Raw genomic sequence first — 27305 nt, 5'->3', positions numbered from 1 at the left:
TTTTGGAAGTTAAAATTAGATCTGTAATAATGATTTAATAAATATGTAGGAGATTAGTGAATTGTCACTTTTAAAAAAGTGTTCAGGACTTGGAAGGTTTGATTTGGCAACAGTGGGAGCAAGGGGGTGCTATTCTGGAGAATAAGTAATGAGATGATGCAATGTGAAGTTTCTGGGGTAGTAACAGTTTACTTTTTGGAGGTTATTTAACTTTTGCTTATATGATATTTTAACATAGCATTGGCCCTAACTGCTTTTATAAAATAATTTTAATAAAATAAAAACTTTGAGGAAGTAATTTGTAATTAAAGGAAATGATTTGTGGAGAAATCCTTTGTATGGTACTTCGAAAAATTGCTCATTGTGATTCCTTTAAAATTTAAACTATTTTGCCTCACATATTTAACTTCTGGCACTATGACTTGATTTTCTTCTCTATACTGTATGATTTTAAAACTTCTTAAAAGTAACATAATCTCATTTTATTATGTATAAATATAGATAGTGAATATGAACAAGATGAGGGGACACTGCGCACTGGTGGCCTTTTTGGTTCTAGAAGACCAGCATTAAGTGGCGCAGGTGAGAAATAGAATTTTTCTTTCTTTCTTTTTTCCTTTTTTTTTTTTTTTAAAGATTTATTTATTTCAGAGAGAGAGAGAGATAGTGTAAGCATGAGCTGGGGGGAGAGGCAGAGGGAGAAGCAGACTCCCTGCTGAGCAGAGAGCCCACTGTGGGGTTGGGTCCCAGGACCCTGGAATCATGACCTGAGAGGAAGGCAGATGCTTAACCAACTGAGCCACCCAGGCACCCCAGAAATAGAATTTCTTATTGAATGTTAACAATTCATATATGCTTTTAACTCTACAATTAGTAACTGAATAGATACATTTAAGTATACTGGGTTAGCTCATGAGTTTCTCTGCTTTTTAGATCTGCAGGCAAAAATACGTGGGCAGCTTTGCCTTCCTTAGAAAATTTGTGCACTGTGAATTATTTCTTCTCTCTTATCTACCAGTTAATTTGAGGTGTAAAGTATACCTTTAATTGGAGGAAGGAAAGTGAAGTTTGTAGTGGTTTCAAAGAGAACTCTGAGTTAGGGGATTTGAGGAGAAAAAGAAAAAAAAACCCACCACATTTGTTGATAAAAATGTGCAAATGTGGATAAACTGGTACATTCAGACAATAGAATATTACTGAACACCAAAAGGAAATGAGCTATCGAACTATGAAAAGATAAGGAGGAACCCTAAATGCATATTACTAAATGAAAGAAGCCAATCTGAATAGGCTACATACTGTATAATTTCCAACTGTATGATGTTCTGGGAAAGAAACAACTCTGGAGAAGGGTAAAAAGATCAGTGGTTGACAGTCGTTGTGGGGAGGGATGAATAGCATGGAACATTTTTTTTAGGACAGTGAAAATACTTTGTGTGATACATTAATGGTGGATACATGTCATTTTGTATTTGTCCAAACCCATAGAATGTACAACACCAAGAGTGAGCCCTCATGTAAACTTTGATTATGCCATGTTAGCTTAGGTTCATCAGTTGTAACAAATGTACTACATTGGTGGGGGATATTGATAATGGGGGAGGCTGTTCAAATGTGGGGGCAGGAGGCTACCGGTGTATGGGAAATCTCTGTTCCTTTCCTTCAGTTATTCTGTAAATCTAAAATTTTCTTTAAAAAAGGGGGGGGAATCTTTAAACAAAATGTTCAAATGAGGAAAAGATTTAAATTAAATGTAGAATTAAGAGATGGATGGATGAAAGGACCAGGAATCCTTAGCACTCAATATTTGAATAGAAATAGCTATATGGTTTATGTGTTCAAGGAGGAGAGCTGTGTTTAAAAAAAAAAAAAAAAAGGTGAGCTGTGTTTTCTCTAAATAATCTGCAAAAAAAAAATGCATTACAGGTAATGGTGACACTTACCAAAGCAGAAGTGGCAGTGGAAGTGGACGAGGTGAGTTCTAACTTGGTTTACCTATATATGGTTAATTAACATTATAGTAATCCTAATTTCATTTTTGACGTTAAAGGTAACTGTTACTGCTTTTATACATTTTGAGGAGTAGACATATGCTCAGCCTGTTTTGGAGAGTTATTTAATATTCCTCAGCATAACAGTTCTATTATAGGAATTATATACCATAGATGTATTTGCTCAATGTATGCACAAGGGTGTTCACTAAAGCTTCATTTATAATAAATAAAAACTGAAAAGCAACAAAATATATCAATAAATAATGGTTTAATAAATAATATCACCCTAAAATGGGATGCTGTGCAGATGTTGAAGATTGAAATATGTCTGTATGTACATGTTCTTATATTAAAACAATATGTTTTTTCCTTATGAGATAGTTATTTGATTTGGTATAAGGCATAAAGAAAGCTCAGTATACATGATTTTGTACTATGAAAATTTTTTTGAGTTATAAAAATTTAATGTTATAATATAAAAATTAAAATGCTTTCCAGACTAGGAAAATAATAAAACTTACTTGATGTCTCTGAAGAATCCTCAGTGATCATTAGTAGTCTCAGAGCATTCAAAGAGACGACTCCCTTGAACTGCCTCTGTTTCCCCACCTTGATTCTTAGATTCTTCATTATAGAAAGAGGTTATTAATGGTTAGTTAAACCATATCTACAAATGTTCAAATCTTGTTGGGTAAAGGATTTCAAAACCTGTGGATGTTCAGACAAGAAAGAGAGCTTACATGTGAAAATGTATCTAGTTAGATTTTCAAATCTAATGCAGTCCTTATTCTTTTTTGTGATAATACCGGAAAGTGGCGCAATAGAGGACTAGTTATTTAAAACCATGAAGGTGGTGTATGGAAAAGAGTTAACATGACAGGCCTGACTGCTATTCTTTGAATGTCCTGCTTACAAGGTTGGTTTTTTTCCTGGCATCTGGGAAATTGGATTTGGGGAGGGTTCTCACCACCCTAACTAGTTTACGAATGGCTTACTGTGCCTGGAGTGTTTTTACAACAATGTAGTTTTAATACCAGCTTTTCTTTCAGGAGTCTGGAATATTGGTATGTGCCAGGCAGAAAGTGGCTACATTTTCAGCCTCTAATAAAAACCATGGGTACTGAGTCTCTAATGAGCTTCTCTGGTAGGCAGCATTTCCAACATGTTGTCACAACTTGTTGCTAGGGAAATTAAGTGTATCCTGTGTGACACCAGTGGGAGAGGACTCTTGGAAGCTGGTGTCTGGTTATCTCTGGACTTTGCCCCATGCACCTTTTTCCCTTTGCCCATGCTCCCTGTCCTTTCACTGTAATAAATCCTAGCTGTGAGTATGACTATATTCTGAGTCCTGCTGAATCCTACAACCTGGGAATGGTAGTGGTATCCCCCAATACAGATGGACTTTTAGTTCATTTTAGAAAATACATTCCTTTGCTGAGGAATATAGCAACTAGGAAAGGGACTGAGCAGCTTAAACAAAAACTGATAACATAAAACAGTATCATCCACATAAAATCAGCATTTTGAATATTAAACTTAAAATTGTTAAGGATTCTATTAATCTTGTCTTATTCATATGAAGGACTTTAAAGATGTCTGTCCATTTTTAGAATTTGTTCTCTTTGAAGACAAGCAATGAAAATAAAGATGTGCACAGCCTTGTATCTTGACTAATTATCAGTATGGATTTCTCTAATTAGGTGGATACAAAGGTTTAAATGAAGAAGTAGTAACAGGCTCTGGAAAAAGTAAGTTTTACTTTAGAATAAGGTATTTGATTTTTATAGTGAAAGTTCTTACATTCCTCAATTAAAAAAATATTTATCTCTTTTTTGGGTTTGATTCCCTTTAAGATTCTTGGAAGTCAGAAGCTGAAGGAGGAGAAAGTGGTGACACTCAAGGTATATTAATTTTTGTATGAGCCATATGAACGTCTGTTGTATTTTTTTTAATTTTTTTATTGTTATGTTAATCCCCATACATTACATCATTAGTTTTAGATATAGTGTTCCATGATTCATTGTTTGTGCATAACACCCAGTGCTCCATGCAGAATGTGCCCTCCTCAATACCCATCACCAGGCTAACCCATCCTCCCAACCCCCGAACGTCTGTTGTATTTTAATAAAAATGAAAAATAAGAGCAGAGTTAACCTTTTTTTTAATTTGAAGTGAATTTTAATGGTAAACAGTGGGAAGTTCTTCAGTATTTACAATTTGATTTTCAGTTTTTTTCTCTCTCACTTTTCTTCTGGTCCTTGTCACGTAAGCTCTGTCTTTTGTTTGAATCCTAAGGACCGAAGGTGACCTACATCCCACCACCTCCACCCGAGGACGAGGACTCCATCTTTGCACACTATCAGACAGGCATCAACTTTGACAAATATGATACTATTCTTGTAGAAGTATCTGGGCATGATGCGCCACCAGCAATTCTGGTCAGTGTGATAATCATTTCTGAATTGACTATAAAGCAAAGTTTGTCACGTATATGGTTCATTTCTGTAGGTTGTTATTACCAAATACGGAAATTTTATTTTTAGCAGATAATGGTTTAGGTTAGAAATTAAGAACCACATCTACCATATACTACTTGTAGAATTAATGGCTATGTTGAAAGAGTATTAAATTTCATCCCCACATTCCCAAACTGGGATGAGAACTTCATTTAAACTTATTAAAAAGGATATTTTTCCTAGGGATTGAGGATTCCTGCTTCCTAAGTATGTGAGAAAGTCTGTCTTAGGAGAATGATATTCTGAGGAGTGGGAGGTTCCTACAGTCCCCTGTTGTTAATGGGCCATTGTTACTGATCAGGATATTTATATTTTACAGGTTTTAAGGGGCCAGGAAAAAATGTCTTTAGAACTAGTGTCTGTAAGGGTACTCTTTAATTCTGTCAAGTAATAATATACAGGCTGTAGATAGTACTTTTGAGTGGGGGCATATTGATAAAGTAACCTTAGTATATAAAGTGGAATTAACAAAAACTTGAGACTAACCCAAATGAAATATGTTTATGGAATGATCTGCATATGATAATATGGAATTTAATCATACCCTTCCCCCCCTTTCTTTAGACTTTTGAGGAAGCTAATCTCTGTCAGACACTGAATAACAACATTGCTAAAGCTGGTTATACTAAGCTTACTCCTGTGCAAAAATACAGTATTCCTATTATACTAGCAGGACGAGATTTGATGGCTTGTGCTCAGACAGGGTCTGGAAAGACTGTAAGTCCTTTTTTTCACATGTATTCTGCCCCATAATCAAATTATTAATAGTTTTTGAACTTTGGTTCTTCTCAAGTAGTTTGAGTCTTTTTTGTTGGATGGAAGGTTGACGATTTCAGTGAACTGTTAAAATGGATATTAAAGAGGGCACGTACTGAATGGAGCACTGGGTGTTACACGCAAACAATGAATCATGGAACACTACATCAAAAACTAATGATGTAATGTATGGTGATTAACATAACATAAAAAAAATACTCATTTTTTTTGCTTCTGAAATCTGGTTTTATTGGGGTTTGTATACTTTTTTTTTTAAAGATTTTATTTATTTGGTAGAGCGAGAGAGCACAAGCAGGGGGAACAGCAGAGGGAGAGGGAGAAGCGGGGGGCTCAATCCCAGGACCCTAGGATCATGACCTGAGCCAAAGGCAGACACTCAATCATCTGAGCCACCCAGGCGCCCCAAGGGGGTTTTGTATACTTCTAAAGAAAGAATTTTGAACTATTTCTAGAGTAGCATTGCAGTTCATAGATGTTTAGTCCATTTTAAGACTGTTCAACTCCTCCTGGAAGATGGTAGTGTCTAAAACAAAAGGGGCGCCCTGGGTAGCTCAGTCAGTTAAGTGTCTAAGTGTCTGACTCTTGATTTTGGTTCAGGTCATGATCTCACGGTTGTGAGATCGACACCCTCATCGAGCTCCATGCTGATCATGGAGCCTGCTTGGGTTTCTTTCTCTCCCTCTGTCTTTGCCCCTCCCCCCCTCAAATAAATAAAACAGAATGATGGAGGGTCAAAGCACCAGAGGTTATAAAATGCAGAGAAAGAGAGAAAATAAGTTGCATAATAAAGCTGATAAAATTTTGGAGTCAAAAGAATGAGAAATCGCAATATTCATTGTACCTGGTCTTTAATATGAAGTAACTTCAGGTTATGTTATCTAAAAGAACTCTGATGAGATCAGGTTGGTCTTAGGACTTACCTCTGGGATCTGTCTGTTAAAGAGGGTTCCCTGAGATGAGTCTTAAAGCCTATCCTTTCTGAATCAAAGAATTGTGGTTCATGCTATTTTAGCTTTAATCAGCCTCTGTAGTAGAATTGAAAGGATAATAAATGAGTTGTATAATACAGCAGCTGATGAATGACTTACACATGATTTTGGAGGTAGATTTTACTGTCTAATTTGCTTAATGAGAAAACTCTAGCACTCTTGCCACATTAACTTCACTAAGGGTGAGTAATCCAAATGAATGATTTCCCAGTTTTTGCTGTTTGTGTACCACCTTTGTCATGCATTCTGTGATATTTGTAGCTCTACTCCAAAAGGAGTTCATTTAGAGTAATTGCTAAATGCAGTGATTTATATCAGGTTATGTGTACATTACCCTCTATAAATAAGTTTATATTAAGTATTTAGAATTCATGGGTATGCTTTTTAAATAACTGAAATATATCTATCAAAAGTTGAAGTGTTAAAAACTCACTGAAATAAAAATTGTTTTCCTCTCTCATCTTAAATTTACCAGCAAGGTGGAAGAAGAATCTAGAAGCTGTAAGGGAATAAGGAATAGGTTTATTTCTACAGGGAGAAGGATGATGTATTATAAATTTGTAAATTATGTAATTCAACTTCTAGGCAGCTTTTCTCTTGCCAATTTTGGCACATATGATGCGTGATGGAATAACAGCCAGTCGTTTTAAAGAGCTGCAGGAACCAGAGTGTATTATTGTTGCACCAACTCGAGAATTAATCAATCAGATCTATCTGGAAGCCAGAAAGTTTTCTTTTGGGTATGTACATCTGGAATGCCACTCAAAACAAGCTTTTCTTTATAGAGATTTTTCTCACTTATTTTGGGAAGAACTCAGTGCAGTCATGTAATTAGTGTTACTTGATTGAAGTGTACTTTTTCATAATCTTCTTTATGGAATCCCTGTTTATTTTTATCTTTAAAAGAAGCATGTTTATTTTTTAAAAAACATATTAAAAATCAGATGATAATAGAAGTAGAAAGATAAAATAGTGAACATGTTGATGGTATTTTTACTGGTAGTTTTAAATGCATGTTTAATGCACTTAGGGTGTTCCTAGTAATAATCTGTTCACATGTAACTTCATAATATAGAAAATGCTTATATCATAATCACCCCAAATTTTAATCATTTTAAGATTGTTTAGGTGTACATATTTTATGTCTCTATTTTGGGGCATTTAGGTTGTTTCTAGTTTGGGGCTACTATAAATAAAATTATAATGAACAGCTTGCTAAATAAAGTTTTTCTATTTTTATGTTTTAACTATTTCCTTAGAGTAGGATTTTACAAGTTTTATCTTAAAGGGTATGACCTTATAGTTTTCACCAATATATATTTCTATCAGCAGTATATGAGAATGCCAGTTTCACTATACATTCTGCCAACATTTGGTATTGATTGCTGCCTAACAAATTACCTAAAACGTAGTTGCTCAAAATGATAAATATTACCTAATATTTACTGGGGATAAGGAATTGGGGAACAGTTTAGCTGAGTGCTTCTGGCTTGAGGTCTGTTATAAGACTGCAGACAAGATACCAGCTAACAATTGTAGTCATCTGAAGGCTTGACTGTACTGCTGTAAGGATCCTTGGTTGTCCTTAGGAAGTGACATCTGGCTTGCTTAGAGTGATGACTGAGAAGGAGCAAGGAGGAAGCTACAGTGGCTCTTTTAAAACAGTCTCAGTCACTTCTGCCATATTGTGTTCATTACACAGCAAGTTACTAAATCTACCCCATACTCAGGACTAGCTACGTCATTTGCTGGAACCAGTGCAAAATGAAAACGCAGGGTCCTTTGTTCAAAAATTATTAATGAATTTTAAGACAGCATATAGAGAGCATTAAACCAAGCTAAGGGCTCTTCTTACCTTGGGACCCTGTGTGACTGCACAGGTTGCACACGTATGAAGCCAGCCTTGCACACACTTAAGGGGAAAGAGAGTTAGGATCTATATTTGAAGAAAGGAAGGAATATGGAAGAATTTTGTGTATAACCACCACAGGTATCTTCATTTTTTTCATTTATTAAGAGGTTAAACTACTTTTGGAATGCTTAATAAATTTTCCTTGTTAATTAAACATTGTTATTTATCACTTTATCTGATATGATCTTAGTGTTGTTTTTGCAGTTTTTTTTTTAGAGGTTTCTATGTAGAAATTGTTATTAACATTTTATTTTCTGTGAATTAGTTCATTTTATTTTTTTAAGTAGGCTCCATGCTGGGCATGGAGCCCAGAGTGGGGCTTGAACTCACGACCTTGAGATCAAGACCTGAGCTGAGATCAAGAGTCAGATGTTCAACCAACTGAGCCACCCAGGTGCCCCTGAGTCAGTTTATTTTAAAATGAGAAGAAAAAACTAAAGTTATTAAAAATCTAATGTCAGATCTGTACCTCTGAAACAAATAATGCAATATATGTTAAGAAAGAAAAAAAGAAGAAGATAGCAGGAGGGGAAGAATGAAGAGGGGGGAAGTCGGAGGGGGAGATGAACCATGAGAGACGATGGACTCTGAAAAACAAACTGAGGGTTCTAGAGGGGAGGGGGGTGGGAGGATGGGTTAGCCTGGTGATGGGTATTAAAGAGGGCACATTCTGCATGGAGCACTGGGTGTTATGCACAAACAATGAATCATGGAACACTAAAACTAATGATGTAATGTATGGTGATTAACATAACAATAAAAAATTAAAAAAAATCTAATGTCAAGCTTAACAGATTTTTTTTTGGAAAATGGATATATATTGCTTAGGCCAGTGTACTATGTTGCTTTTAGGCTTTTAAGTCAAGTAAAAAATAACACATATTTTCTCTTTTAAAAACAAAAACATGTGCATGGTAAATTCAGATAACATGTATGCACAAAGTGAATATTTGTACATGGAAATTTGTTGTAACATTGTGGCAGAAGACTGAAAAGTATCTAAATGTCTGTCATTCAAGGACTGGTTAAGTTATGGTACACTTAGAATAATAATGGTAATAACTAAGTTACTGAATCCTTAGCATTTACTAAGTTATAAGTATTTTTTATGTATACCTTATTTAGGCCTAGCAATAGGAGAAAGCAAAGAATCTGTTTAAAGTAATGTGTTTATTTAATTAACAAAGTTTTTGGGGTGCCTGGCTGGCTCATTCAGTAGAGCATGCAACTCTTTTTTTTTTTTTTTTTAAGATTTATTTACTTGAGAGAGAAATCTCAAGCAGTACGAGCCTGATGCAGGGCTTGATTCCACGACCCATGAGATCATGACCTGAGCCAAAATTATGAGTCGGACACTTAACTGACTGAGCCACCCAGGAGACCCGAGCATGCAACTCTTATCTCAGGGTCATGAGTTTGAGCCCCAAGTTGGATGTAGAGATTACTTAAAATAAATAAACTTAAAAAACAAAACAAAACATAAAATTGTCCTGTTCTCTTCACTCCCCCTCCCACTTAATTCTCCTCTTTAGAGTCACCTACTCATAATAGTTTTGTATGAATTAGTATAGAAATAACTGGTGCACATGTATGCACTTTAATCCTCCTCTCAGCAAATGGTAGCATACTAAGCTGTTGTCACTCTATCTTTTTAATGGTAAATGTTGGAGATAATGCTTAATCTGGAACTATACCCCTTTTCTTGTTATGAATGCACAGTATCCCTTTGGATGACTGGATTATAGTTAGAACTTTTCTACTGTTAGATACTTAGTTTTCAGTCTTTTGATACTAAAAATAAAGCTGGCAGTGAATATTACTGTAAAGTCATCTTTCCCCATTTGTGAGGGCATAACTGAAGGGTAAATTCGTACATGTGAATTTATTGGGACAAGAGAAAAGTTTTTAAATTTTAAGAGTGATTAAAATTGTGAAAGAGATTAAAATTGTGAAAGTTTATCCTTTTGAGTGCCAATTTGCCCACACCATGGCTAATGTGGTATTATTACACTTCAGGAAAAATGTGTTAGTCTTCATTTGTCTTCATTTTTGAAGTAATGTTGACCTTAAAAAAAAGTTTAAAAGCCATTTGTATTTTTTATGAACCACTTGTTCATGTTTTTGGCCAATTTTTATGAGGTGGTATTTGTATTTACTATTGTTTTTGAAGAGCCCTTTATTGGATAGATTGCAGGGTTTTTTTGTTTTTTTTTCATCATTTGTCATTTGCTTTTCAACTTCTTCCAAGGAAGAATTTAATTTTTTTCAGGTAGTTGAATATGTTAGGTTTTTTCTTTATGGATTTCTTTTTATATCTTGTTAGAAACAAATGTATGCTTTTCACATAACTAGAAAATAACGTGCATTTTTCTTGTTAATAGGACCTGTGTAAGAGCTGTTGTTATATATGGGGGAACCCAGTTGGGGCATTCAATTCGACAAATAGTACAAGGCTGTAATATATTATGTGCTACTCCTGGGAGACTGATGGATATCATAGGTAAAGAAAAGGTAGGCCCTAGATAGGTAATAAAATTGTGGATTGATTAGTAATTTTTTTTGAATGGGAAAGGGAAAGTGATGCAAAGAGATAGGGGTTTATTTGAGCACCATATGTTAGGCCCCCATAGGATTCTCTGAATGCATTCTTTTTTTTAAGATTTATTTATTTATTTTAGAGAGAGCATGAGCACGGGGTGGGAGGGGTAGAGGGAGAGGGAAAGCCAGTCTTAAGCAGACTCTATGCTGAGCACGGGGCTCAGTCCCACAATTCTGAAATCATAACCTGAGCCAAAACCAAGAGTTGGACACTTAACTGACTGCGCCACCCAGGAGTGCATTTTTGAATGCGTTCTTACATAATTAGTAAAATAATTCCAACAGTAGATAAATAGTATTTCCTAGTTTGTATTTGAGAAGACAATGAAATTATGTAATTTATTTAAAATCCCTCACTTAGCTCTAGTGATAGAGCTATGGTTAGAATCTGGATCTGACTCAAGTCTATATCCCATATTCCACTACACTGGGAGAAATGGAGTAAATGCTTCTATCTAGTTTCATGTAAGTCGTGATGACATCTTTTCTTCCTGAAAGAAAGCCTGGTTATTAGCCTTTGTCTCTTTAAGCACAGGAATGATTGTTAAATTTCTGAATCTTTAAAAAGACATTTAGGTTTATGTATTTATTTTAGGTATTCACATAACACATTATCACATCAGTAAATCAGTGCTTTAAGTTCACTTTGATGAACCTCATTTGCTTTTTTTACCCCCTTCTCTGAAGGGATTACTCAAAACATGGTCTTTCTTTATAAAGGTAGTTTTCTTTGGATACTTATTCAGACTATCCAGAGAAATCCACCTTGATTTCTCACTAAACAACTTACATGGTTGTACCAAATTAATTTGTTTTCCTTGAAAATGTCTGCTTCTCCTTATAGCAATAAGTATTCATGCGAAGGTGACAGAAGTTTCTCAGTTGTTCCCAAGTGATTAGAGAATGGTGAATTTATTAAGAGTTTAGAGTGTTAGAGCTAAATTTACCACTTATAAGACATTTGAATATGTCATGCTGTTAGGAAATTTTTCCTTACATTAAAGAGTCTGATTTTATCAGATAATAAGATCTACATCTGTGTAGTCCAGTATGGTAGTCAGTAGTCACATGTGGCTATACAAATTTAAAAATGATATAAAATAAAAAATTCCATTCTTTAGGCATAGTAGCTGTGGTTCAAGTACTTAATAGCTATATATGGCTAGTGGCTAACATGCTAGTGAAGATCAAGAATTGTTCATCAATATTTAAACAGTACTAGTGTTATCTAAGCATAACAATTCTCATTATTTTATGCATTGATTTCTAATCTTCATGCTTAAGAATTAATTAGTAGTTGGAATTGTGAGGAACATTTTAGTTTAATATATTGATTAATATTCATTTTCTACTCTAACTCTTGAAAATATTCTTAAAGATTGGTCTCAGACAAGTCAAATATTTAGTTTTGGATGAAGCCGATCGCATGCTGGATATGGGTTTTGGACCAGAAATGAAGAAGTTAATTTCCTGCCCTGGAATGCCATCAAAGGAACAGCGTCAAACCCTTATGTTTAGTGCAACTTTTCCAGAAGAAATTCAAAGGTAACATTTTTTTCCTTCTTAAAAATAATTGTTTTGTACATAAATGCTTTTATGAGAGGAAAAGCAATGTGAATATATTATTTTTGAGGGTTTTTTTTTACGTGAAGATTTTAACATAGAAGTGGATGTATTCCTAAAAAGTTTACTGTATTTTTCATCTCATTGTTTCTTGCCTTTATCCCTGGCTTTGCATTAGTGTCACAGCACCTAGCTAGGATTTAATAAGTGCTTACTAAATGAAGTTATTTTTATATTTATGTCTTCTTTTCAAACCAAAATTATAGAGCTTGGGAAAATTTTTCTTTGCATTTTTCTTAGAAAATTCATGTACCAATTGTTGACGCGTATTGAATATCTTACTATATATACTATATGGCTTGGTGAATTCTGAGATTAGGATGACACATCCCTTCTAGAATTGTGACTCTTCTTCCTGCTTGCTGCTCCCTTGGCCACAAGGCACCTGAAGTGACCAGAAAGCAACTTTAGCTCGTAATTCAGTAAGACTCCTCCTGTTGACTCTGACAGAACTTTTTGCTCTTTGGGAACCAAGACCTCCAAACCTGCAGAATCTATAGCTTAAGGGGGATGGGAAACACAGATTTCCTATGTGGGTCACTGGGAGTGATGGTAAGGGGGCCACTCTTGCTTTGTACCCCTTGGCTCTCAGACTGAATGCACCATATAAAGATTTCTGATTGAAAGTTACTGTGCCCTGCTGAATGATGTGCTACCTTTATAAAGAAACACTTCCAAGCTGGCTTGTTCTTTAAGTGGATGTTCCACTTTCTGTCAGGCTGACAGCTTCTGAATGTTGTGGTGAAGTGGGAGAGCTAGGTTCTTGTCTCACAGGGTCCAAGAATGAATCTTGCGGACAAAGGAGAAAGTAAAGCAATAGGGTTTTATTAAGTAAGGATACAGAGAAAGCTCTCTAGAGTGAGAGGGGTCCCAAATGGGTTGCCACTGAGGGCTTTTAGTGGCAGTCTTTTATTGAGAACTGACTGTGAAGCTTGTGTCCTTCAGATTCTTGTGTCATCTTGGTTTGAGCAAGGACTATTGATAACCCCCTTAATGACTTAATTCTTTGAGGCTTGGTCATTTTCTGTGATACATTGTAGCCGCCAAAGAATACTCCCTAACATCCAAGGCCGGGTGGTCTTTTTCCTTATACCTTGTTCACTCTGTCTTAGCGCTTCTGCCAGCCAGGAATAGTCTCAGAGCCTAGCCAGGGGCCCCCTATCTTTCCCTGCCTATACCTTAATCCTTTCCTTACTCAGTGGTATGATATGACCTACAGACCTTATGGTTATGGGCCTGCTCCATTACTTCTTTTGCTGTAAAGTGGGTCTCCCTGTCTGATAGAGTGTTAAATGGGATCAAACACTTCACAAGTCATCTGATAGTGGGGCTGGCTATCGATTTGGTTTACTTAAGAGAGGTTTTAAAAAGTCTCTGTGTAAGGTTAAAAAGAGCTCTTTATTGGGGAAAACGTCTAAATAATAAAGCATTTGATCAGTTAGGATTTTTTTTCTTTCTTAGTAGTATATAAAATAATAGTTTCTTATATTAAATGGTGTCTTAAATTTGAAAAGTGGTATCTGCATTTCTGTCTTCATCTTTGGCAATTAATAGTGGGTAGGTAATTACCTACCTAAATAGCAGGTAATACTCTGTTGCCTCTCTGTTTTTTGATTCACCCTGAAACAGGAAGGTATTTGGATATTGGCCAGTCAAAATGACTAATGTGTACTCTCATCACTAATATTTGTTGAGTGCTTTTTATGAGCCATATTTGATTATAAGTCCTGGGGATATATGGTAAACAAAATAGAAGCCCTGACCTTGAGTTGCTTACAGTCTTAAGTTACTGAAGACTCCTCGCTTGCTTCACTCTCTGCTTTCAAATGTTACAAGTTGCCCATTGCTGTGTTGAAAGTACACTTTTATCATTGCATATGTCACTAACCCATTGCAGCATCCATTTCTGTGGCTTATGTTTTTTTCTGTAACTGTCCCAGATTTATTATCTCTATCCCTAATCTCTTTCCTGAGCACCAGACTTGAGGTTTTAACTCTTTAAGAGTATCTTCTTCAGGGTGCCTGGGTGGCTCAGTTGGTTAAGCGTCTGCCTTCGGATTAGGTCATGATCTCAGGGTCCTGGGATCCAGCTCCACATCGGGTTCCCTGCTCAGCTCAGCAGGGAATCTGCTTCTCGCTCTCCCTCTCTCCCTGCTCCCTACTCATGTTCTCTCTCTCAAATAAATAAAATCTTAAAAAAAAAATATTTTCTTCTTAGATTAATTACTAGTAACTAATGTCCATTATGTCCAAAATGGAAGCTATTCTTCAATACCCTCTTTCCTATCCAGTGTTCCTTGTTGGCAGCATGGTCTTTCTAAGCCAAAATCCTTTGAATCCTATTGATTCCTCCTTCATATTGCTTTAACTTTCTCCCTTCAAAAATACTCATTTCGGTAGTTAGCTCTAGAATATTTCAAATCTGTTAGTTTCTTCTCCGTTTCCCACCTTAATTTAAGTCCTTTTCAGTTTCCTTCTGCTCATTGTTAGTGGCTTTCTAACCTGTCTCCCTGGACTCTAATCTCAATTTTGTGTTAGTAATGATTCCAAAGTAAAGTCTGGGTTTTTTTAGACATTTATTCAAAATAAACCCTCCCAAGTCTTCCCATCTCCAGAAACTAACCATTTTCAAACTCTACACGTGATGTAATCTTTCCTTCACCTCCTACTTTATTACTTGGAATCATGTATTTCTTGTCTATTAAAACTATTTCCTATTGGCTGATCAGGCTAAATTCTGTCTCTCCTCATTATCTGTTGTTTCTTCTTTCTCTCTGCTCAGAATGCTTTTCCCTAATCACCACTGTTCTACTTTCTTGCTTGTTGCTGCTTAGATCCAGCTTCATACTGGAAAGCTCTTCCAAATACACATCATTTCATCTATTTCCTGCCACTGTATTTGTGAAACTGTTTTAAACACTTTGCACATTTTTGGGAATATAGGAAGTGTTCAGTAGATGTTAATTATTAAAACTAGAATATTAATTAAAATATATTAAATATTTAAATGTTTAATATGTGATTATACAAATATTAAAATGTTAAATACTTAAAATATAGTAATTATTTTTTATATAGCTATGTTTGTCTTGCTGATGTGAGCATCTCAGTGGCAGAGAACATCATATCCATTCTTGTACTCCCAGTACCTTGCACCATGCGTGCCTGACACAGACACTCATTAAATGTTTTAGTGAATGAAAAGGATGATGGATAATAAAGAATTCCAGATGGTTTTGAAATTTGTGGTTGAGAGGGTGCTTGACTCTAGAAGGAGGGATATCAAAAAGAAGCTTTTCTTTTTCTTTTATTGTAAGAGCAGGTAAGGAGAAAGAAGCAGCAATGATTTATTAAAATTCTGGAAATGCTGAGTTTGAACTATTTTCATGATATTTTAGGAGGCAGCTAGAAAGTAAGGGACTGCTAACTGGGAGAAAGGAGGACTGATGATAGATTTAGACCTTCTCCTTAATCCTAGAAAACTCAGCTCTTTGATTGGCAGTTCCCTTTCTCTCCTTCCCTGTGTTTCTGGATGATCTAAAGCAGACCTTAATTGTGTGCTGTCAGTGAGTTATGTGTGTGTCAACATGCTGATACCCTCAACCTTTGGGGTGAGCATCAGCCCCTAGGCCCTTCACCTCTTGTCTGATTTTTTTTGCTCAGTTGTACTTTATAAATAATATAATTTTTTATATGTGTTATGGCATGAAAAGCACTGACCTAAGATCTGGTTTGCCATAATTGTTCAAAGTATAGTAATTTAACAAATAATGTTATCAGAAAATAACTCCTAGAAATAATATACATAAAAGCATTTGTGAAGAACAGAATTTTTGCCCTAGGCTTGCATTTCAGCTTTTAACAAAAAGTCCTGTTTGTTGTAGTTTGATATTTAAGCATACATATTTTATATAGTTTTACATGGCCACCACATCCACTTGAAATTACTGTATCCATAATTTCACACAAACTTTTTCACTAACAGTTGTTGAGTATTTAACAAATTCTTAACATTTTATACTGATCTTTGGAATTAGTACTTGGATGACATAAGTTATTTATCTTATTATAGTTGTTACAATCCAATATTGAAGTAACACTTGCAGAAATTCAGTGCATATTATGAGTATTAATGGAAGAGGATAAGTTAAGGAATAATCTTTTGTCTTTTAAGGTTGGCTGGGGAGTTTTTAAAGTCGAATTATTTGTTTGTTGCTGTTGGACAAGTGGGTGGAGCATGTAGAGATGTTCAGCAGACCATTCTCCAAGTTGGCCAGTACTCCAAAAGAGAAAAACTTGTTGAAATTCTACGAAACATAGGTATCTTACATTGATATATTTTTTCTCATGATTTTGATTTTTAAAAAATGACTAATTTTTAAAAATTACTCTAAAAATTGTTCGGCATGAGCTTTTACATAAGTGTGTTTTTATTGCTTTTTCTCTAAAGCTTTCTTTATAAAAGGTTTTATGATTCACTTTCCTGTGTAAATTATGTAGCAGTATAGTCCTTTCTTCATAAAGATTAAAATAGGAAGGATTTGAGACTTAAACAGTATTTGACTAAAAACTATTTCAGTAGAAATATATATATATTTTGTTTTAAGAAGTAAAAAGGCCTACTAACATATCTTTACATCAAACTGTGTTTACTCCACCAAAAGTGAATTCTTTGTTTTTAGTTCCCAGTTTTTGCTTACTAAGGCTTCCCATAATCATAGATTCAGAGAATTTTAGAACTGACGGGGACTTTAAAGATCTAGTTCTGTTTCTTCACAATACTGATGAGAAATTTCTCACCCCCCCCAAAAAAAACCCACCCATTTTTATAGGAGGTCATATTTCTTTGTTTGATTGAGATAGACTTAGTTTGTGCCTGGAAGTAGAACTTTTCAGTATCACCAGCTAAGTGTACTTACATGCTGTACATTCCCCCTTCCCTCCTTCATTTTAGTAATTGTTTCAATTTGAATGTCACTGTTGGGATGGGGGAATGAGAAGAGAAGGCAGGACACCATCTAATTTCCATCAATGAGGGGGGAAAAAAAGGAAGTTGATTTAGAAAGCACTTTTATTTATTTATTATTATTTTTAAATATTTATTTATTTGACAAAGAGCACAAGCAGGGGGAGAGGCAGAGGGAGAAGCAGACTCCCCACTGAGCAGGGAGCCCGATGCAGGGCTTGATCCCCGGACCCTGGGATCATGACCTGAGCCGAAGGCAGACGCCCAACTGACAGAGCCACCCAGGCACCCCTAGAAAGCACTTTTATAGGCTGGTAGTCTTCAGTTTTTGCTGACCTTATTTAAAAAAAAAAAAAAAAAAAACTTTTTAAAACCAAATACTCATCTTGAGTTTGAGGAATATTATTGTTTTGCTTCATCTGATGTTTCATAATATACTGCATATATGGCCTATAAGATTAAAATAATGACTTCTATGGGCCACATACTGTTCTCATTGTTTTACATGTGTTAACTCATTGAATTCTCAAAACAACCTTCTGAGGTAGGTTTTGCTACCCACATTTTAACATTGAGGACACTGAAATACAGAGAGGTTAAGTGACTTGCCCGGTATTAATTGAAGTTCCATATGCGGAAGAGATGATCAATATGTAGTTTTGCTGGAGTTAGAGCACATTTCTAGTGTAATAACCTTAAGATATTTTTATGTGTGAATTTGTGAAATAAATATTATTTTAAGAATAATCCTAATGAGGGGCGCCTGGGTGGCTCAGTCGTTAAGCGTCGCCTTTGGCTCAGGTCATGATCCCAGGGTCCTGGGATCGAGCTCCGCATTGGGCTCCTTGCTTAACGGGACGCCTGCTTCTCCCTCTCCCACTCCCCCTGCTTGTGTTCCCTCTCTTGCTGTGTCTTTCTCTGTCAAATAAATAAAATCTTAAAAAAAAAAAAAAAAGAATCCTAATGAGAATTTTTCAGAAGTGCTGTTTTGCCTTTGAGAAACCTTTGAGGTCAGTGAATGAGCACTATCGGTATACTTCTGTATTATTTAAACTTAAATGTTTTGTACCTCGGAGTTCATTGTTCTTGTAATTTATGTATGTATGTATGAGTGTATGTATGTATATTTTTAAAAATCTGCATGGAATTCAGTATATCAAATTTTACATATTTTTGTTAATACAATCTTTTTTTCTACTCTTAAATCTGCTAGCGTATCCCCTGCACCTTTAAAATGTATAGGTTTCATTATTTTATAGTAGTATAACCAACTGCCTTTTTCATAATTTAATTTCAATTGAACATGTATCAAAGATTTTATTGAGCTAGTTAATTAATAGGAGAACTAGTAAGATGTTACAGCCAGTTCGAAGAATTCAAAGAACACATGTATGTGGAGGCTATTAGAAAGGCTCAAATAAATTTACACATAAATGTGAAATTGGTCAATATCCACAAAGCAATAATCAGCTGCTTCTGAGGGGAAAACTTCATTTAAATTTAATAGATAAGAATCACTTGCATTGCTATCAGTTGCAGTAGAGGTATAACAGAAAAAAAAGAGTAAAAGACGCATAACCATGAAACGTGTTCCAGACAGTAATTTTTTTTGCATATTTCAAAGTCTTTCACAGTTTTTCATGACAGCCTATATCCTCTCACGATCACAACAATCTCAGAGATTATTCTTGGTCACAAGAAAGGTTGGTCTCATGTTTGGCTTATCTGCATTAGATGCAACAAGATTGTTAATTAACAGCATAGGCCTCTTTGAGTTTGCTTTGCAAATCTAGAGCCATACAATACTGCATAATTACTAAGATGACAAAATTAACTTCTTTCTGAAAGTTTGCATAAGAAATCTGACATTGACCTTTTAAAAGCCTCTATTATTTGCTTAGATAGGAAACTAAGTCTGGGAAACTCTCAGTCAAATTACATCTGTAATACCTAGAAATTTGAGTGAGCTCCTATCTTCTAAAGGTCCCCATGATATTTCATGTAATTGTTCCATTACATCTGTTGGCAATATGCCTTCATGATTCTGTCTGCTTCTGAACTAGTCCTAGAAATTCTGCTTGTCCAGTGATATGGTCTAAAAGTCATTAAAGCAGTGTCAACATAGAACCTTCTACCCAAGACTATTCTTTTGAAATATTGGTAGTTTGAAATGCCTGATACAGGTTTTTTTTTTTTTTTCTACAAGCTTGGAGAGTCTGTCCTTTGTCGAAGATAACAAACTGTGCTATCTAGCTTACAGCACAGCCTTTGGGAAAGCATCAGAAGAAAACAAGACTTAATGATCATGGTTAATTTGTTACTGATAATTGTTAAATATAGATTTGATGAGAGGGTTCATAATAAAAATAATGCTACTAATAAGGAAATGTGGTTGTTTCTGTGGCATGCAAGATAAAAGAAATATGTTATTTTAGAATATTTGGCATGCCAAAGAAATTTTAGGGGAAATGTTGAAATAAAATGAATTTAAATAAAAATGACTATGTCTGAAAGATTTAACTGACTTATAACTGTAGGAATCAGTTGCCATTTTTATTTTTCTGCTTGATTAATAGATCTGAGACTTAATGAAATACCACCTCTGAGCCTTTTTTTCTTGCGGATCTCTTATCTCAGTTAATGTTAGTTCCATTTTTCCAGTTGTTCAGACACAAAGTCTTGGAGTCATCCTTCATTTCTTTCTCTAACTGCATATATCTTATCTGTCAGCAAAATAATTTTGGTTCTACCATCAAAATAATTTTGGTTTTACCATCAAAATATATTAGCTCCTCAGATAAAACAAAGATCAGATCTTGTCACTTCTTTGCTCAAAATCCAGTGGCTTCCCTTCTCCTTTCAGGGGCACCTGGGAGGCTCAGTCGTTAGAGTCTGCCTTCGGCTCAGGTCATGATCTCAGGGTCCTGGGATCCAGCCCCGCATCAGGTTCCCTGCTCAGCAGGAAGCCTGCTTCTCCCTCTCCCACTCCCCCTGCTTGTGTTCCCTCTCTCACTGTGTCTCTCTCTGTCAAATAAATAAATAAAATCTTTTTTAAAAAAGAAGTTCTTTCAATGGCCTTCAAGACACTGTGTGACTTAACTGCCATTACCTCTCTGTCTTCATGTTCTACTGCTCTCATGCTCATCCTACTCCAGCCAGATTGTTCATTACTGTTCCTTACATGCACCAGGCACACTTCTGCTTCATGGCCTTTGTACTTGCCTCTTTTCTGTTTGTTTGTTTGTTTGTTTGTTTTTTTAGCACATCAGGAACACCCATAACTCAGAGTGTTTATATTTGTCCTTCCCTGTGACTTTTACTGTGCTTTCCCAGTTATCTCAGGAGTTCACTATATTGTTTTATTCTTATTTCTACTCAGATGTCATCTAATTAGAGAGGGTACATCTGAAGTAACCCTCTTGAGACTCTTTATCCTTGTGGGTTTTTTTCCCCCTTTTTAGGACTTAATGCGTAATATTTGTTTATTATGTGCCTCTCCACAATGAAAGCAGGGGCTTTATTTTATTGCAGTATTTCCAACACCTAGAATAGTGACTGGCATCTCTTAGGCACTAAATATTTGTTGAATAAATGAAGCCAACTAATAGGGAGATGGGGGAGAGAGATTATGAACAGTAATACAATTTTCTTTCCATTACTATAAATTATCCTCTTCCCTCTCTAACATAGGGAAATATGTGAAAAAAATCTCTGGCCTATGCTTGAATTTCTACCGATTAAGTACTTTTAGCTAACCAATAAGTATTTTTGACTCATAAGACTCTAGGATAAAGTTTATTAATTTTCTTGATATATGATACTTTGGGAATAAAGGGGTTTGACTTAAGAGAGAATGTTGGAACATGGAATATTGTAGAATTTGTCAACCCTGGGTTGGATGCCTTATAAATACCTAGGGCAGTCAAGGCAGAATGAATGATTGAATTATCTTGGGAGGTAAGGAACAAAGGCATTTATTTAACTAGAGAGGGAAATAAAGGTAATGAACTGAAATGAACTGCTAAGAGTTGGCAGGTAGATATCATTTATCTTGCCCTGAATCTCTACCTTGGTGTTGGCCTGGGAGGGCAGTGGGTAAGCTAATTTTTTTTTTCTTTTGGTCCCCTAAAGTAGAAAAATAGTCCTTGATTCTTTTTTTTTTTTTTTAATTTTTTATTGTTATGTTAATCCCCATACATTACATCATTAGTTTTAGATATAGTGTTCCATGATTCATTGTTTGTGCATAACACCCAGTGCTCCATGCAGAACGTGCCCTCCTCAATACCCATCACCAGGCTAACCCATCCTCCCACCCTCCTCCCCTCTAGAACCCTCAGTTTATTTTTCAGAGTCCATCGTCTCTCATGGTTCTTCTCCCCCTCCGATTTCCCCCCCTTCATTCTTCCCCTCCTGCTACATTCTTCTTCTTTTTTTCTTTCTTAACATATATTGCATTATTTGTTTCAGACTGAGATTTAACAGTCTTGCACAATTCACAGCGCTTACCAGAGCACATACCCTCCCCAGTGTCCATCACCCAGTCACCCCATCCCTCCCACCCCACCCCCCACTCCAGCAACCCTCAGTTTGTTTCCTGAGATTAAGAATTCCTCATATCAGTGAGGTCATATGATACATGTCTTTCTCTGTTTGACTTATTTCGCTCAGCATAATACCCTCCAGTTCCATCCATGTCATTGCAAATGGCAAGATCTTATTCCTTTTGATGGCTGCATAATATTTCAATATCGCTCGGCATCAGGGAAATCCAAATCAAAACCTCAATGAGATACCACCTCACACCAGTCAGAATGGCTAAAATTAACAAGTCAGGAAATGACAGATGTTGGCGGGGATGCGGAGAAAGGGGAACCCTCCTACACTGTTGGTGGGAATGCAAGCTGGTGCAGCCACTCTGGAAAACAGTATGGAGGTTCCTCAAAAAGTTGAAAATAGAGCTACCATATGATCCAGCAATTGCACTACTGGGTATTTACCCCAAAGATACAAAAGTAGGGACCCGAAAGGCTACGTGCACCCCGATGTTTATAGCAGCAATGTCCACAATAGCCAAACTGTGGAAAGAGCCAAGATGGCCATTGACAGATGAATGGATAAAGAAGATGTGGTATATATACACAATAGTCCTTGATTCTTTAACTTTGACATTCATTCATTCAGGAAATATTTGAGTTTCTATTACCTTTCAGACCTGGTCTTGGTCTTGGGAATACAGTGGTGGATGAGACTATTTCCTACTAACACCTCTCTGCCTTTTTTTCCTTTCCCTAATTTTGTAGTTGGAATATTAATCACTGTTACATTGTCTTATAGGTGATGAAAGAACTATGGTTTTTGTTGAGACTAAGAAAAAAGCAGATTTTATTGCTACTTTTCTTTGTCAAGAAAAAATATCAACAACAAGTATTCATGGGTGAGTAGATTAATATGATTTCAAAGGAGGGAGGTGACACTTGTATTTGCCATCAGTTAAGAAACATCAGTTTATATAACTAACATCACATAATCCTAGGATTAGGATTCAGAATTCTCAAGATCTAAACTGTTATTTTCATTTTAAGTTTTTATAACTAGGTGATGGGGTGAGATTAAAGGTCTGTCTTAGACTCCTCATCATGAGGAATGGTAACTTCTCAAGAGAGCTTGCTTAAGGTTCTCTGTTCCTTAGATCTAAGTTTTTCTTCAGAATCTAACCTTTCTCTTGCTTGACATTTTTTTATTAAATTGCATAAAAATGTCATATTAACACAACTTCATTGGCGCTTTACTAGTGGATCTAAAATATTAATATTTCTGAATGTACAGAAATCTGAGATTAGAATTTAAAATTAAAATTATAATTTAAAAAAACTTTTTTGATATTCTAATCAAATAGTTATATATTATTTGTCAAGACTAGAGATTGTTAATAGGTGAGATTTGATGTTTGTCATACTTAAGTTTGTGTTTTAGCTCTATGTACTACCTGTTACCTTCCTTGTGCAAATGAGGATAACTGTTCCACCCTCAAAATATTATTCTGAGAATTAAATGAAATTATGGCTTGAAAAGAATTAGTATAATACCTGGTATGTAAGAAATAGATAGTAATATTAAATGCTGCTATTTTTACTATTATTAAAAATATATATATGTTGAACTTTAATGGTTCACTGTAATAATTTTCTTAAGAGCTGTCCTAACACATGCTTGCTTTTATTTTTAGTGACCGAGAACAGAGAGAGAGAGAGCAAGCTCTTAGAGATTTTCGCTGTGGAAAGTGCCCAGTTCTTGTTGCTACTTCAGTAGCTGCCAGGGGGCTGGATATTGAAAATGTTCAACATGTTATCAATTTTGATCTTCCTTCAACCATTGATGAATATGTTCATCGAATTGGACGTACTGGTCGTTGTGGAAATACTGGCCGAGCTATTTCCTTTTTTGATCCTGAATCAGATAACCATTTGGCACAGCCTTTAGTGAAAGTACTGTCAGATGTAAGTTTTAAATGTTTAAAACTGAATGGATAGTATTCTTACCTTATCATTGAAAGTAGACATTAAATATATGTGTATATTCAGGATAAGTAAACTGTTCCAATCTTTGAGACTTGATGCATGTTGTATATGAAATTAATGTCTTTTTTAAAGGCTCAACAGGATGTTCCTGCATGGTTGGAAGAAATTGCCTTTAGTACATATGTTCCTGGCTTCAGTGGTAGTGCAAGAGGAAATGTGTTTGCATCAGTTGATACTAGAAAGGTTAGTTGAGGGGAAAAATTCTGAACTTGGCTTCCAGGAAGTTACTCTTTGTGAGTGTTGTGGTTAATAATGTGAAGTAACTATAACATTCAATAATTATCTAAACCATTTCTTTCACATCTAGGAGATTAATATTTCTTAAAATTTTATGTATATATATATTTTTGGTCTTAAAAGTGAGGAATTAACAATATTTATGCTCAGACATCCTCCTTTCCCAAATTTGCTGGCATTTAAAATTGTAATTTGGATTCTTTTGAACCTTCTATAAGAATTCCTTGTTTTTAGAATTCTGATGGTATTATTAAGACAAAATACTAGAGATAATGAGTTTTGATGTGTCATTTTATAAGCAGCACCACTTTTATTCAGAAACATTGAGCGTACTAATCATTAAATATTTTTCCTTATTTATTGAAGTATAGAGCTTTCAGTTTTTCCATTTGCCAAATACTGGTTTAAGAAAGCTTTATCTTGAAATATTTTGTGCAATTTAGACTTCCCAGGTTGATATGGGCCTCTTTTTTTTTTTCCCCCCCAAATGGATTAAATTTAGTTAAAGTTTTTTATTATATATTTGGGGAATACATGGTGGGTGAGTCCCCTTTCTGAGTCTGGGCAATGTAACTTTAGAGATGTAAAATTAAATGTTATTTTCTTTCTTTCTTTTTAAAGAATTACCAGGGCAAGAGCACTTTGAACACAGCAGGGTTTTCTTCTTCACAAGCTCCCAATCCAGTAGACGACGAGTCATGGGATTAAAGCTAAAACATCCTTCAAGTTTGTGGTATAGTTTTGATGCAGAGAAGAAAATAGTTTTGATTTTTGAGTTTTTAACAGAACTGTGAAACCTGACACTCTTGTATCTTCTGTCCTTCTGTTCTTACTCCCACCCTTAAAAAAAAAATTCTTACTAGTTATGTGAAATGCTAAAAATTACAACATTGCAGTTACTGATACAAATGGTGTTAACTGGAAAGATTAAAGCATTCTAAATGTCTTGCTTATTTCTAGTGTATTCTTCAGGGGTTTTAGACATGTTTCATGTCTAAATGCTTAATCTTAGTGTGGTGTTTATTGATCCTTTAACAAGCAGTAGGATTTATGATAAACTTTTGTTTAGAAATTATTGAGTCTCATTTTTTACTTAAAAGGAGCCTTTAAAGCCATAGTATGTCACTGAAACATGGTAACATGATTTTCATGTAGCAGACAGTGAAAGACATAAGCCTTTTAAGGTGATTTTGATTTTAGATCATTAGATATGTGATGAAAATGGTTAAAGGCAATGTGAGCTCTGTACTCAATGACATAACAAATGTTTGTTTTTATTCTATACAGACTTTCCTTGAAAATAAAGGATGAAACATGTTTCCCCCTTTGTTTTCCAAGAGCACTTTTAATTTTTCTTTGTTGGCATATCATAGTTCTCCTATATTTTTAAATTTTGAGTCTTGTAAAACCAATGAAGTGAACAAGGTCTTACATAAATAAATATACATAAATAAAATATTAGATATTTATGTATAATAGACATTAATACACAGATGTAATGGTGAAAATCATTCTTCAAACTCATACTCCGTCAACAAAACACAATGCTGTTCACTCTTGCCATAATTAATATTTTGATATTTTAAGATTCATGAGAATCCTTTTTTCATTTACCAGTATATATCTTACATTCTAGACGTACTAAGTTTAAGTAGTTCTTAATAAATCATTAAATAAATGAACCAAAATATTAAGACAGAAACAAGTGAGATGTAAATATTAGACAAAAAATGGTCAGTTATTAATGTTATTGTCCCCAATGTATATCTTGTTACATGAATTTGGTTAATAAATGAGGCATCACATATGAAAAGAGAAGGTCTGTTCAACAAATGTTGTTAGGACTAGATGCCTGCCCCATGCCATATTCAAAATCTGATCCACATGTATTATTAAAAATTAAAACTACAAAAAATACAGTTAAATATGAAACCTTTGAATTGGGGATGAGAGTTGACTTCATCTCAAAGGTCAGAAATCATGAAACAACAGATTCAAGCACAAAAGGATTAGTTGCTTATATAATATAAAGAGTAAACAACAGACAAGGAAAAATATTACTGTGACTACAATGGATTATCAATGTGTAGTTCTTTATATGTGGATATGTAGGAATACCAGTAGAAGAATGGACAAAGAACAGACAACTCAAGAAAGGAAAGTTCAAGTAATGAAAATATGGGAAATATTTAACTTGTATTCTGTAATGTCATTTCTGGGAAAGGTTAAATGAAGGAAAGTGTTTGGGTCGTTACTTGCAAAATACCTGTGTGTCTTAATTTTCTCCTCCACTTTGTTTTGTTTACAAAGAGAATATATAGGCCATTTGTCTCCCCCCTCTCCCATTTCTTTAAAGAGTTTTTTGGCCTAATTGCTTTTAGAAATTTTTTTGAATTTGCATGATTTGTAAAATTACCATAGTAGCATTACTGAATCAAAAAAAAAAGGGAAAGAATATTGTACCTAATTCCACTATCATTACAATCCAACTGTAAATGTTCCTATGTTCACTTACTTTCTGCATTTCTAGGTATACATTTGAATGATTTCTTTAAAAAATATCAAAGTAACAGGTACAGGTATGATTAGAAAATAAAATGCCACAGAAGAGTTTATAATAGGAAGCAGTATTCTCCTGCATCTCCCTTTCTTAATTGCAATTTCACATCCCATATTCAGCAGGCTTTCATGATTTCTGGTAGTTGGTATTGTGTGTTTTATTTTTGTCTCAACAAATTTAGATTTCTCTTGGCTTTCCCTATAATAGGTAAAGATTTAACTTACGTCACTCTCACTTTCTTGATAACTTTAATAGAGTAAGAGGTATACTTTATGAGGTAATGATAAAGGCTCCCTTTCTCTTTTTTATGGCTTTTACCCTGTATCACCTGTAAACTGTACATTTACATTTCCAGAGTTAAAACGTCCACTCTATTCTATAACCATAAAGTCTCTCTTCTTTTATTTATAGGTTGATTCTAAATTGGAAATCAGTAGGTAGGTTTTACATTATATAAATATTGTTTGATGAATGGACCAATTAACACAAGTCTGATTTCTTTTCTTTTACTTATTTTTCCAATTTTATGATCTGTGTTTCCAGGGAGAAATT

The 27305-nt window shown here is 34.9% G+C and overlaps 1 protein-coding gene across 1 annotated transcript in view; it reads left to right on the top strand.

Annotated features, from left to right (window-relative positions):
* The window catches only part of DDX4 (DEAD-box helicase 4), an 81775-nt gene extending 56476 nt beyond the window's left edge, over window positions 1-25299 (top strand). Inside the window, exons 9-22 of the mRNA XM_032403510.1 lie at window positions 502-582; window positions 1927-1974; window positions 3695-3742; window positions 3848-3895; window positions 4290-4432; window positions 5075-5227; window positions 6862-7016; window positions 10570-10699; window positions 12165-12331; window positions 16584-16729; window positions 22713-22812; window positions 23605-23875; window positions 24029-24139; window positions 24824-25299. Coding sequence (XP_032259401.1) covers window positions 502-582; window positions 1927-1974; window positions 3695-3742; window positions 3848-3895; window positions 4290-4432; window positions 5075-5227; window positions 6862-7016; window positions 10570-10699; window positions 12165-12331; window positions 16584-16729; window positions 22713-22812; window positions 23605-23875; window positions 24029-24139; window positions 24824-24901 — 1679 coding nt within the window. The 3' untranslated portion in view covers window positions 24902-25299. The remainder of the gene's footprint in view (window positions 1-501; window positions 583-1926; window positions 1975-3694; window positions 3743-3847; window positions 3896-4289; window positions 4433-5074; window positions 5228-6861; window positions 7017-10569; window positions 10700-12164; window positions 12332-16583; window positions 16730-22712; window positions 22813-23604; window positions 23876-24028; window positions 24140-24823) is intronic.
* Window positions 25300-27305: the final 2006 nt, after the last annotated feature.

The sequence above is a fragment of the Phoca vitulina genome, unplaced genomic scaffold (assembly GCF_004348235.1).
Source record: "Phoca vitulina isolate PV1807 unplaced genomic scaffold, GSC_HSeal_1.0 scaffold6, whole genome shotgun sequence".
Lineage (NCBI taxonomy): Eukaryota > Metazoa > Chordata > Mammalia > Carnivora > Phocidae > Phoca > Phoca vitulina.
The sequence above is the reverse complement of the archived record's forward strand: the minus strand, read 5'-3'. Positions and strand labels throughout refer to the sequence as shown.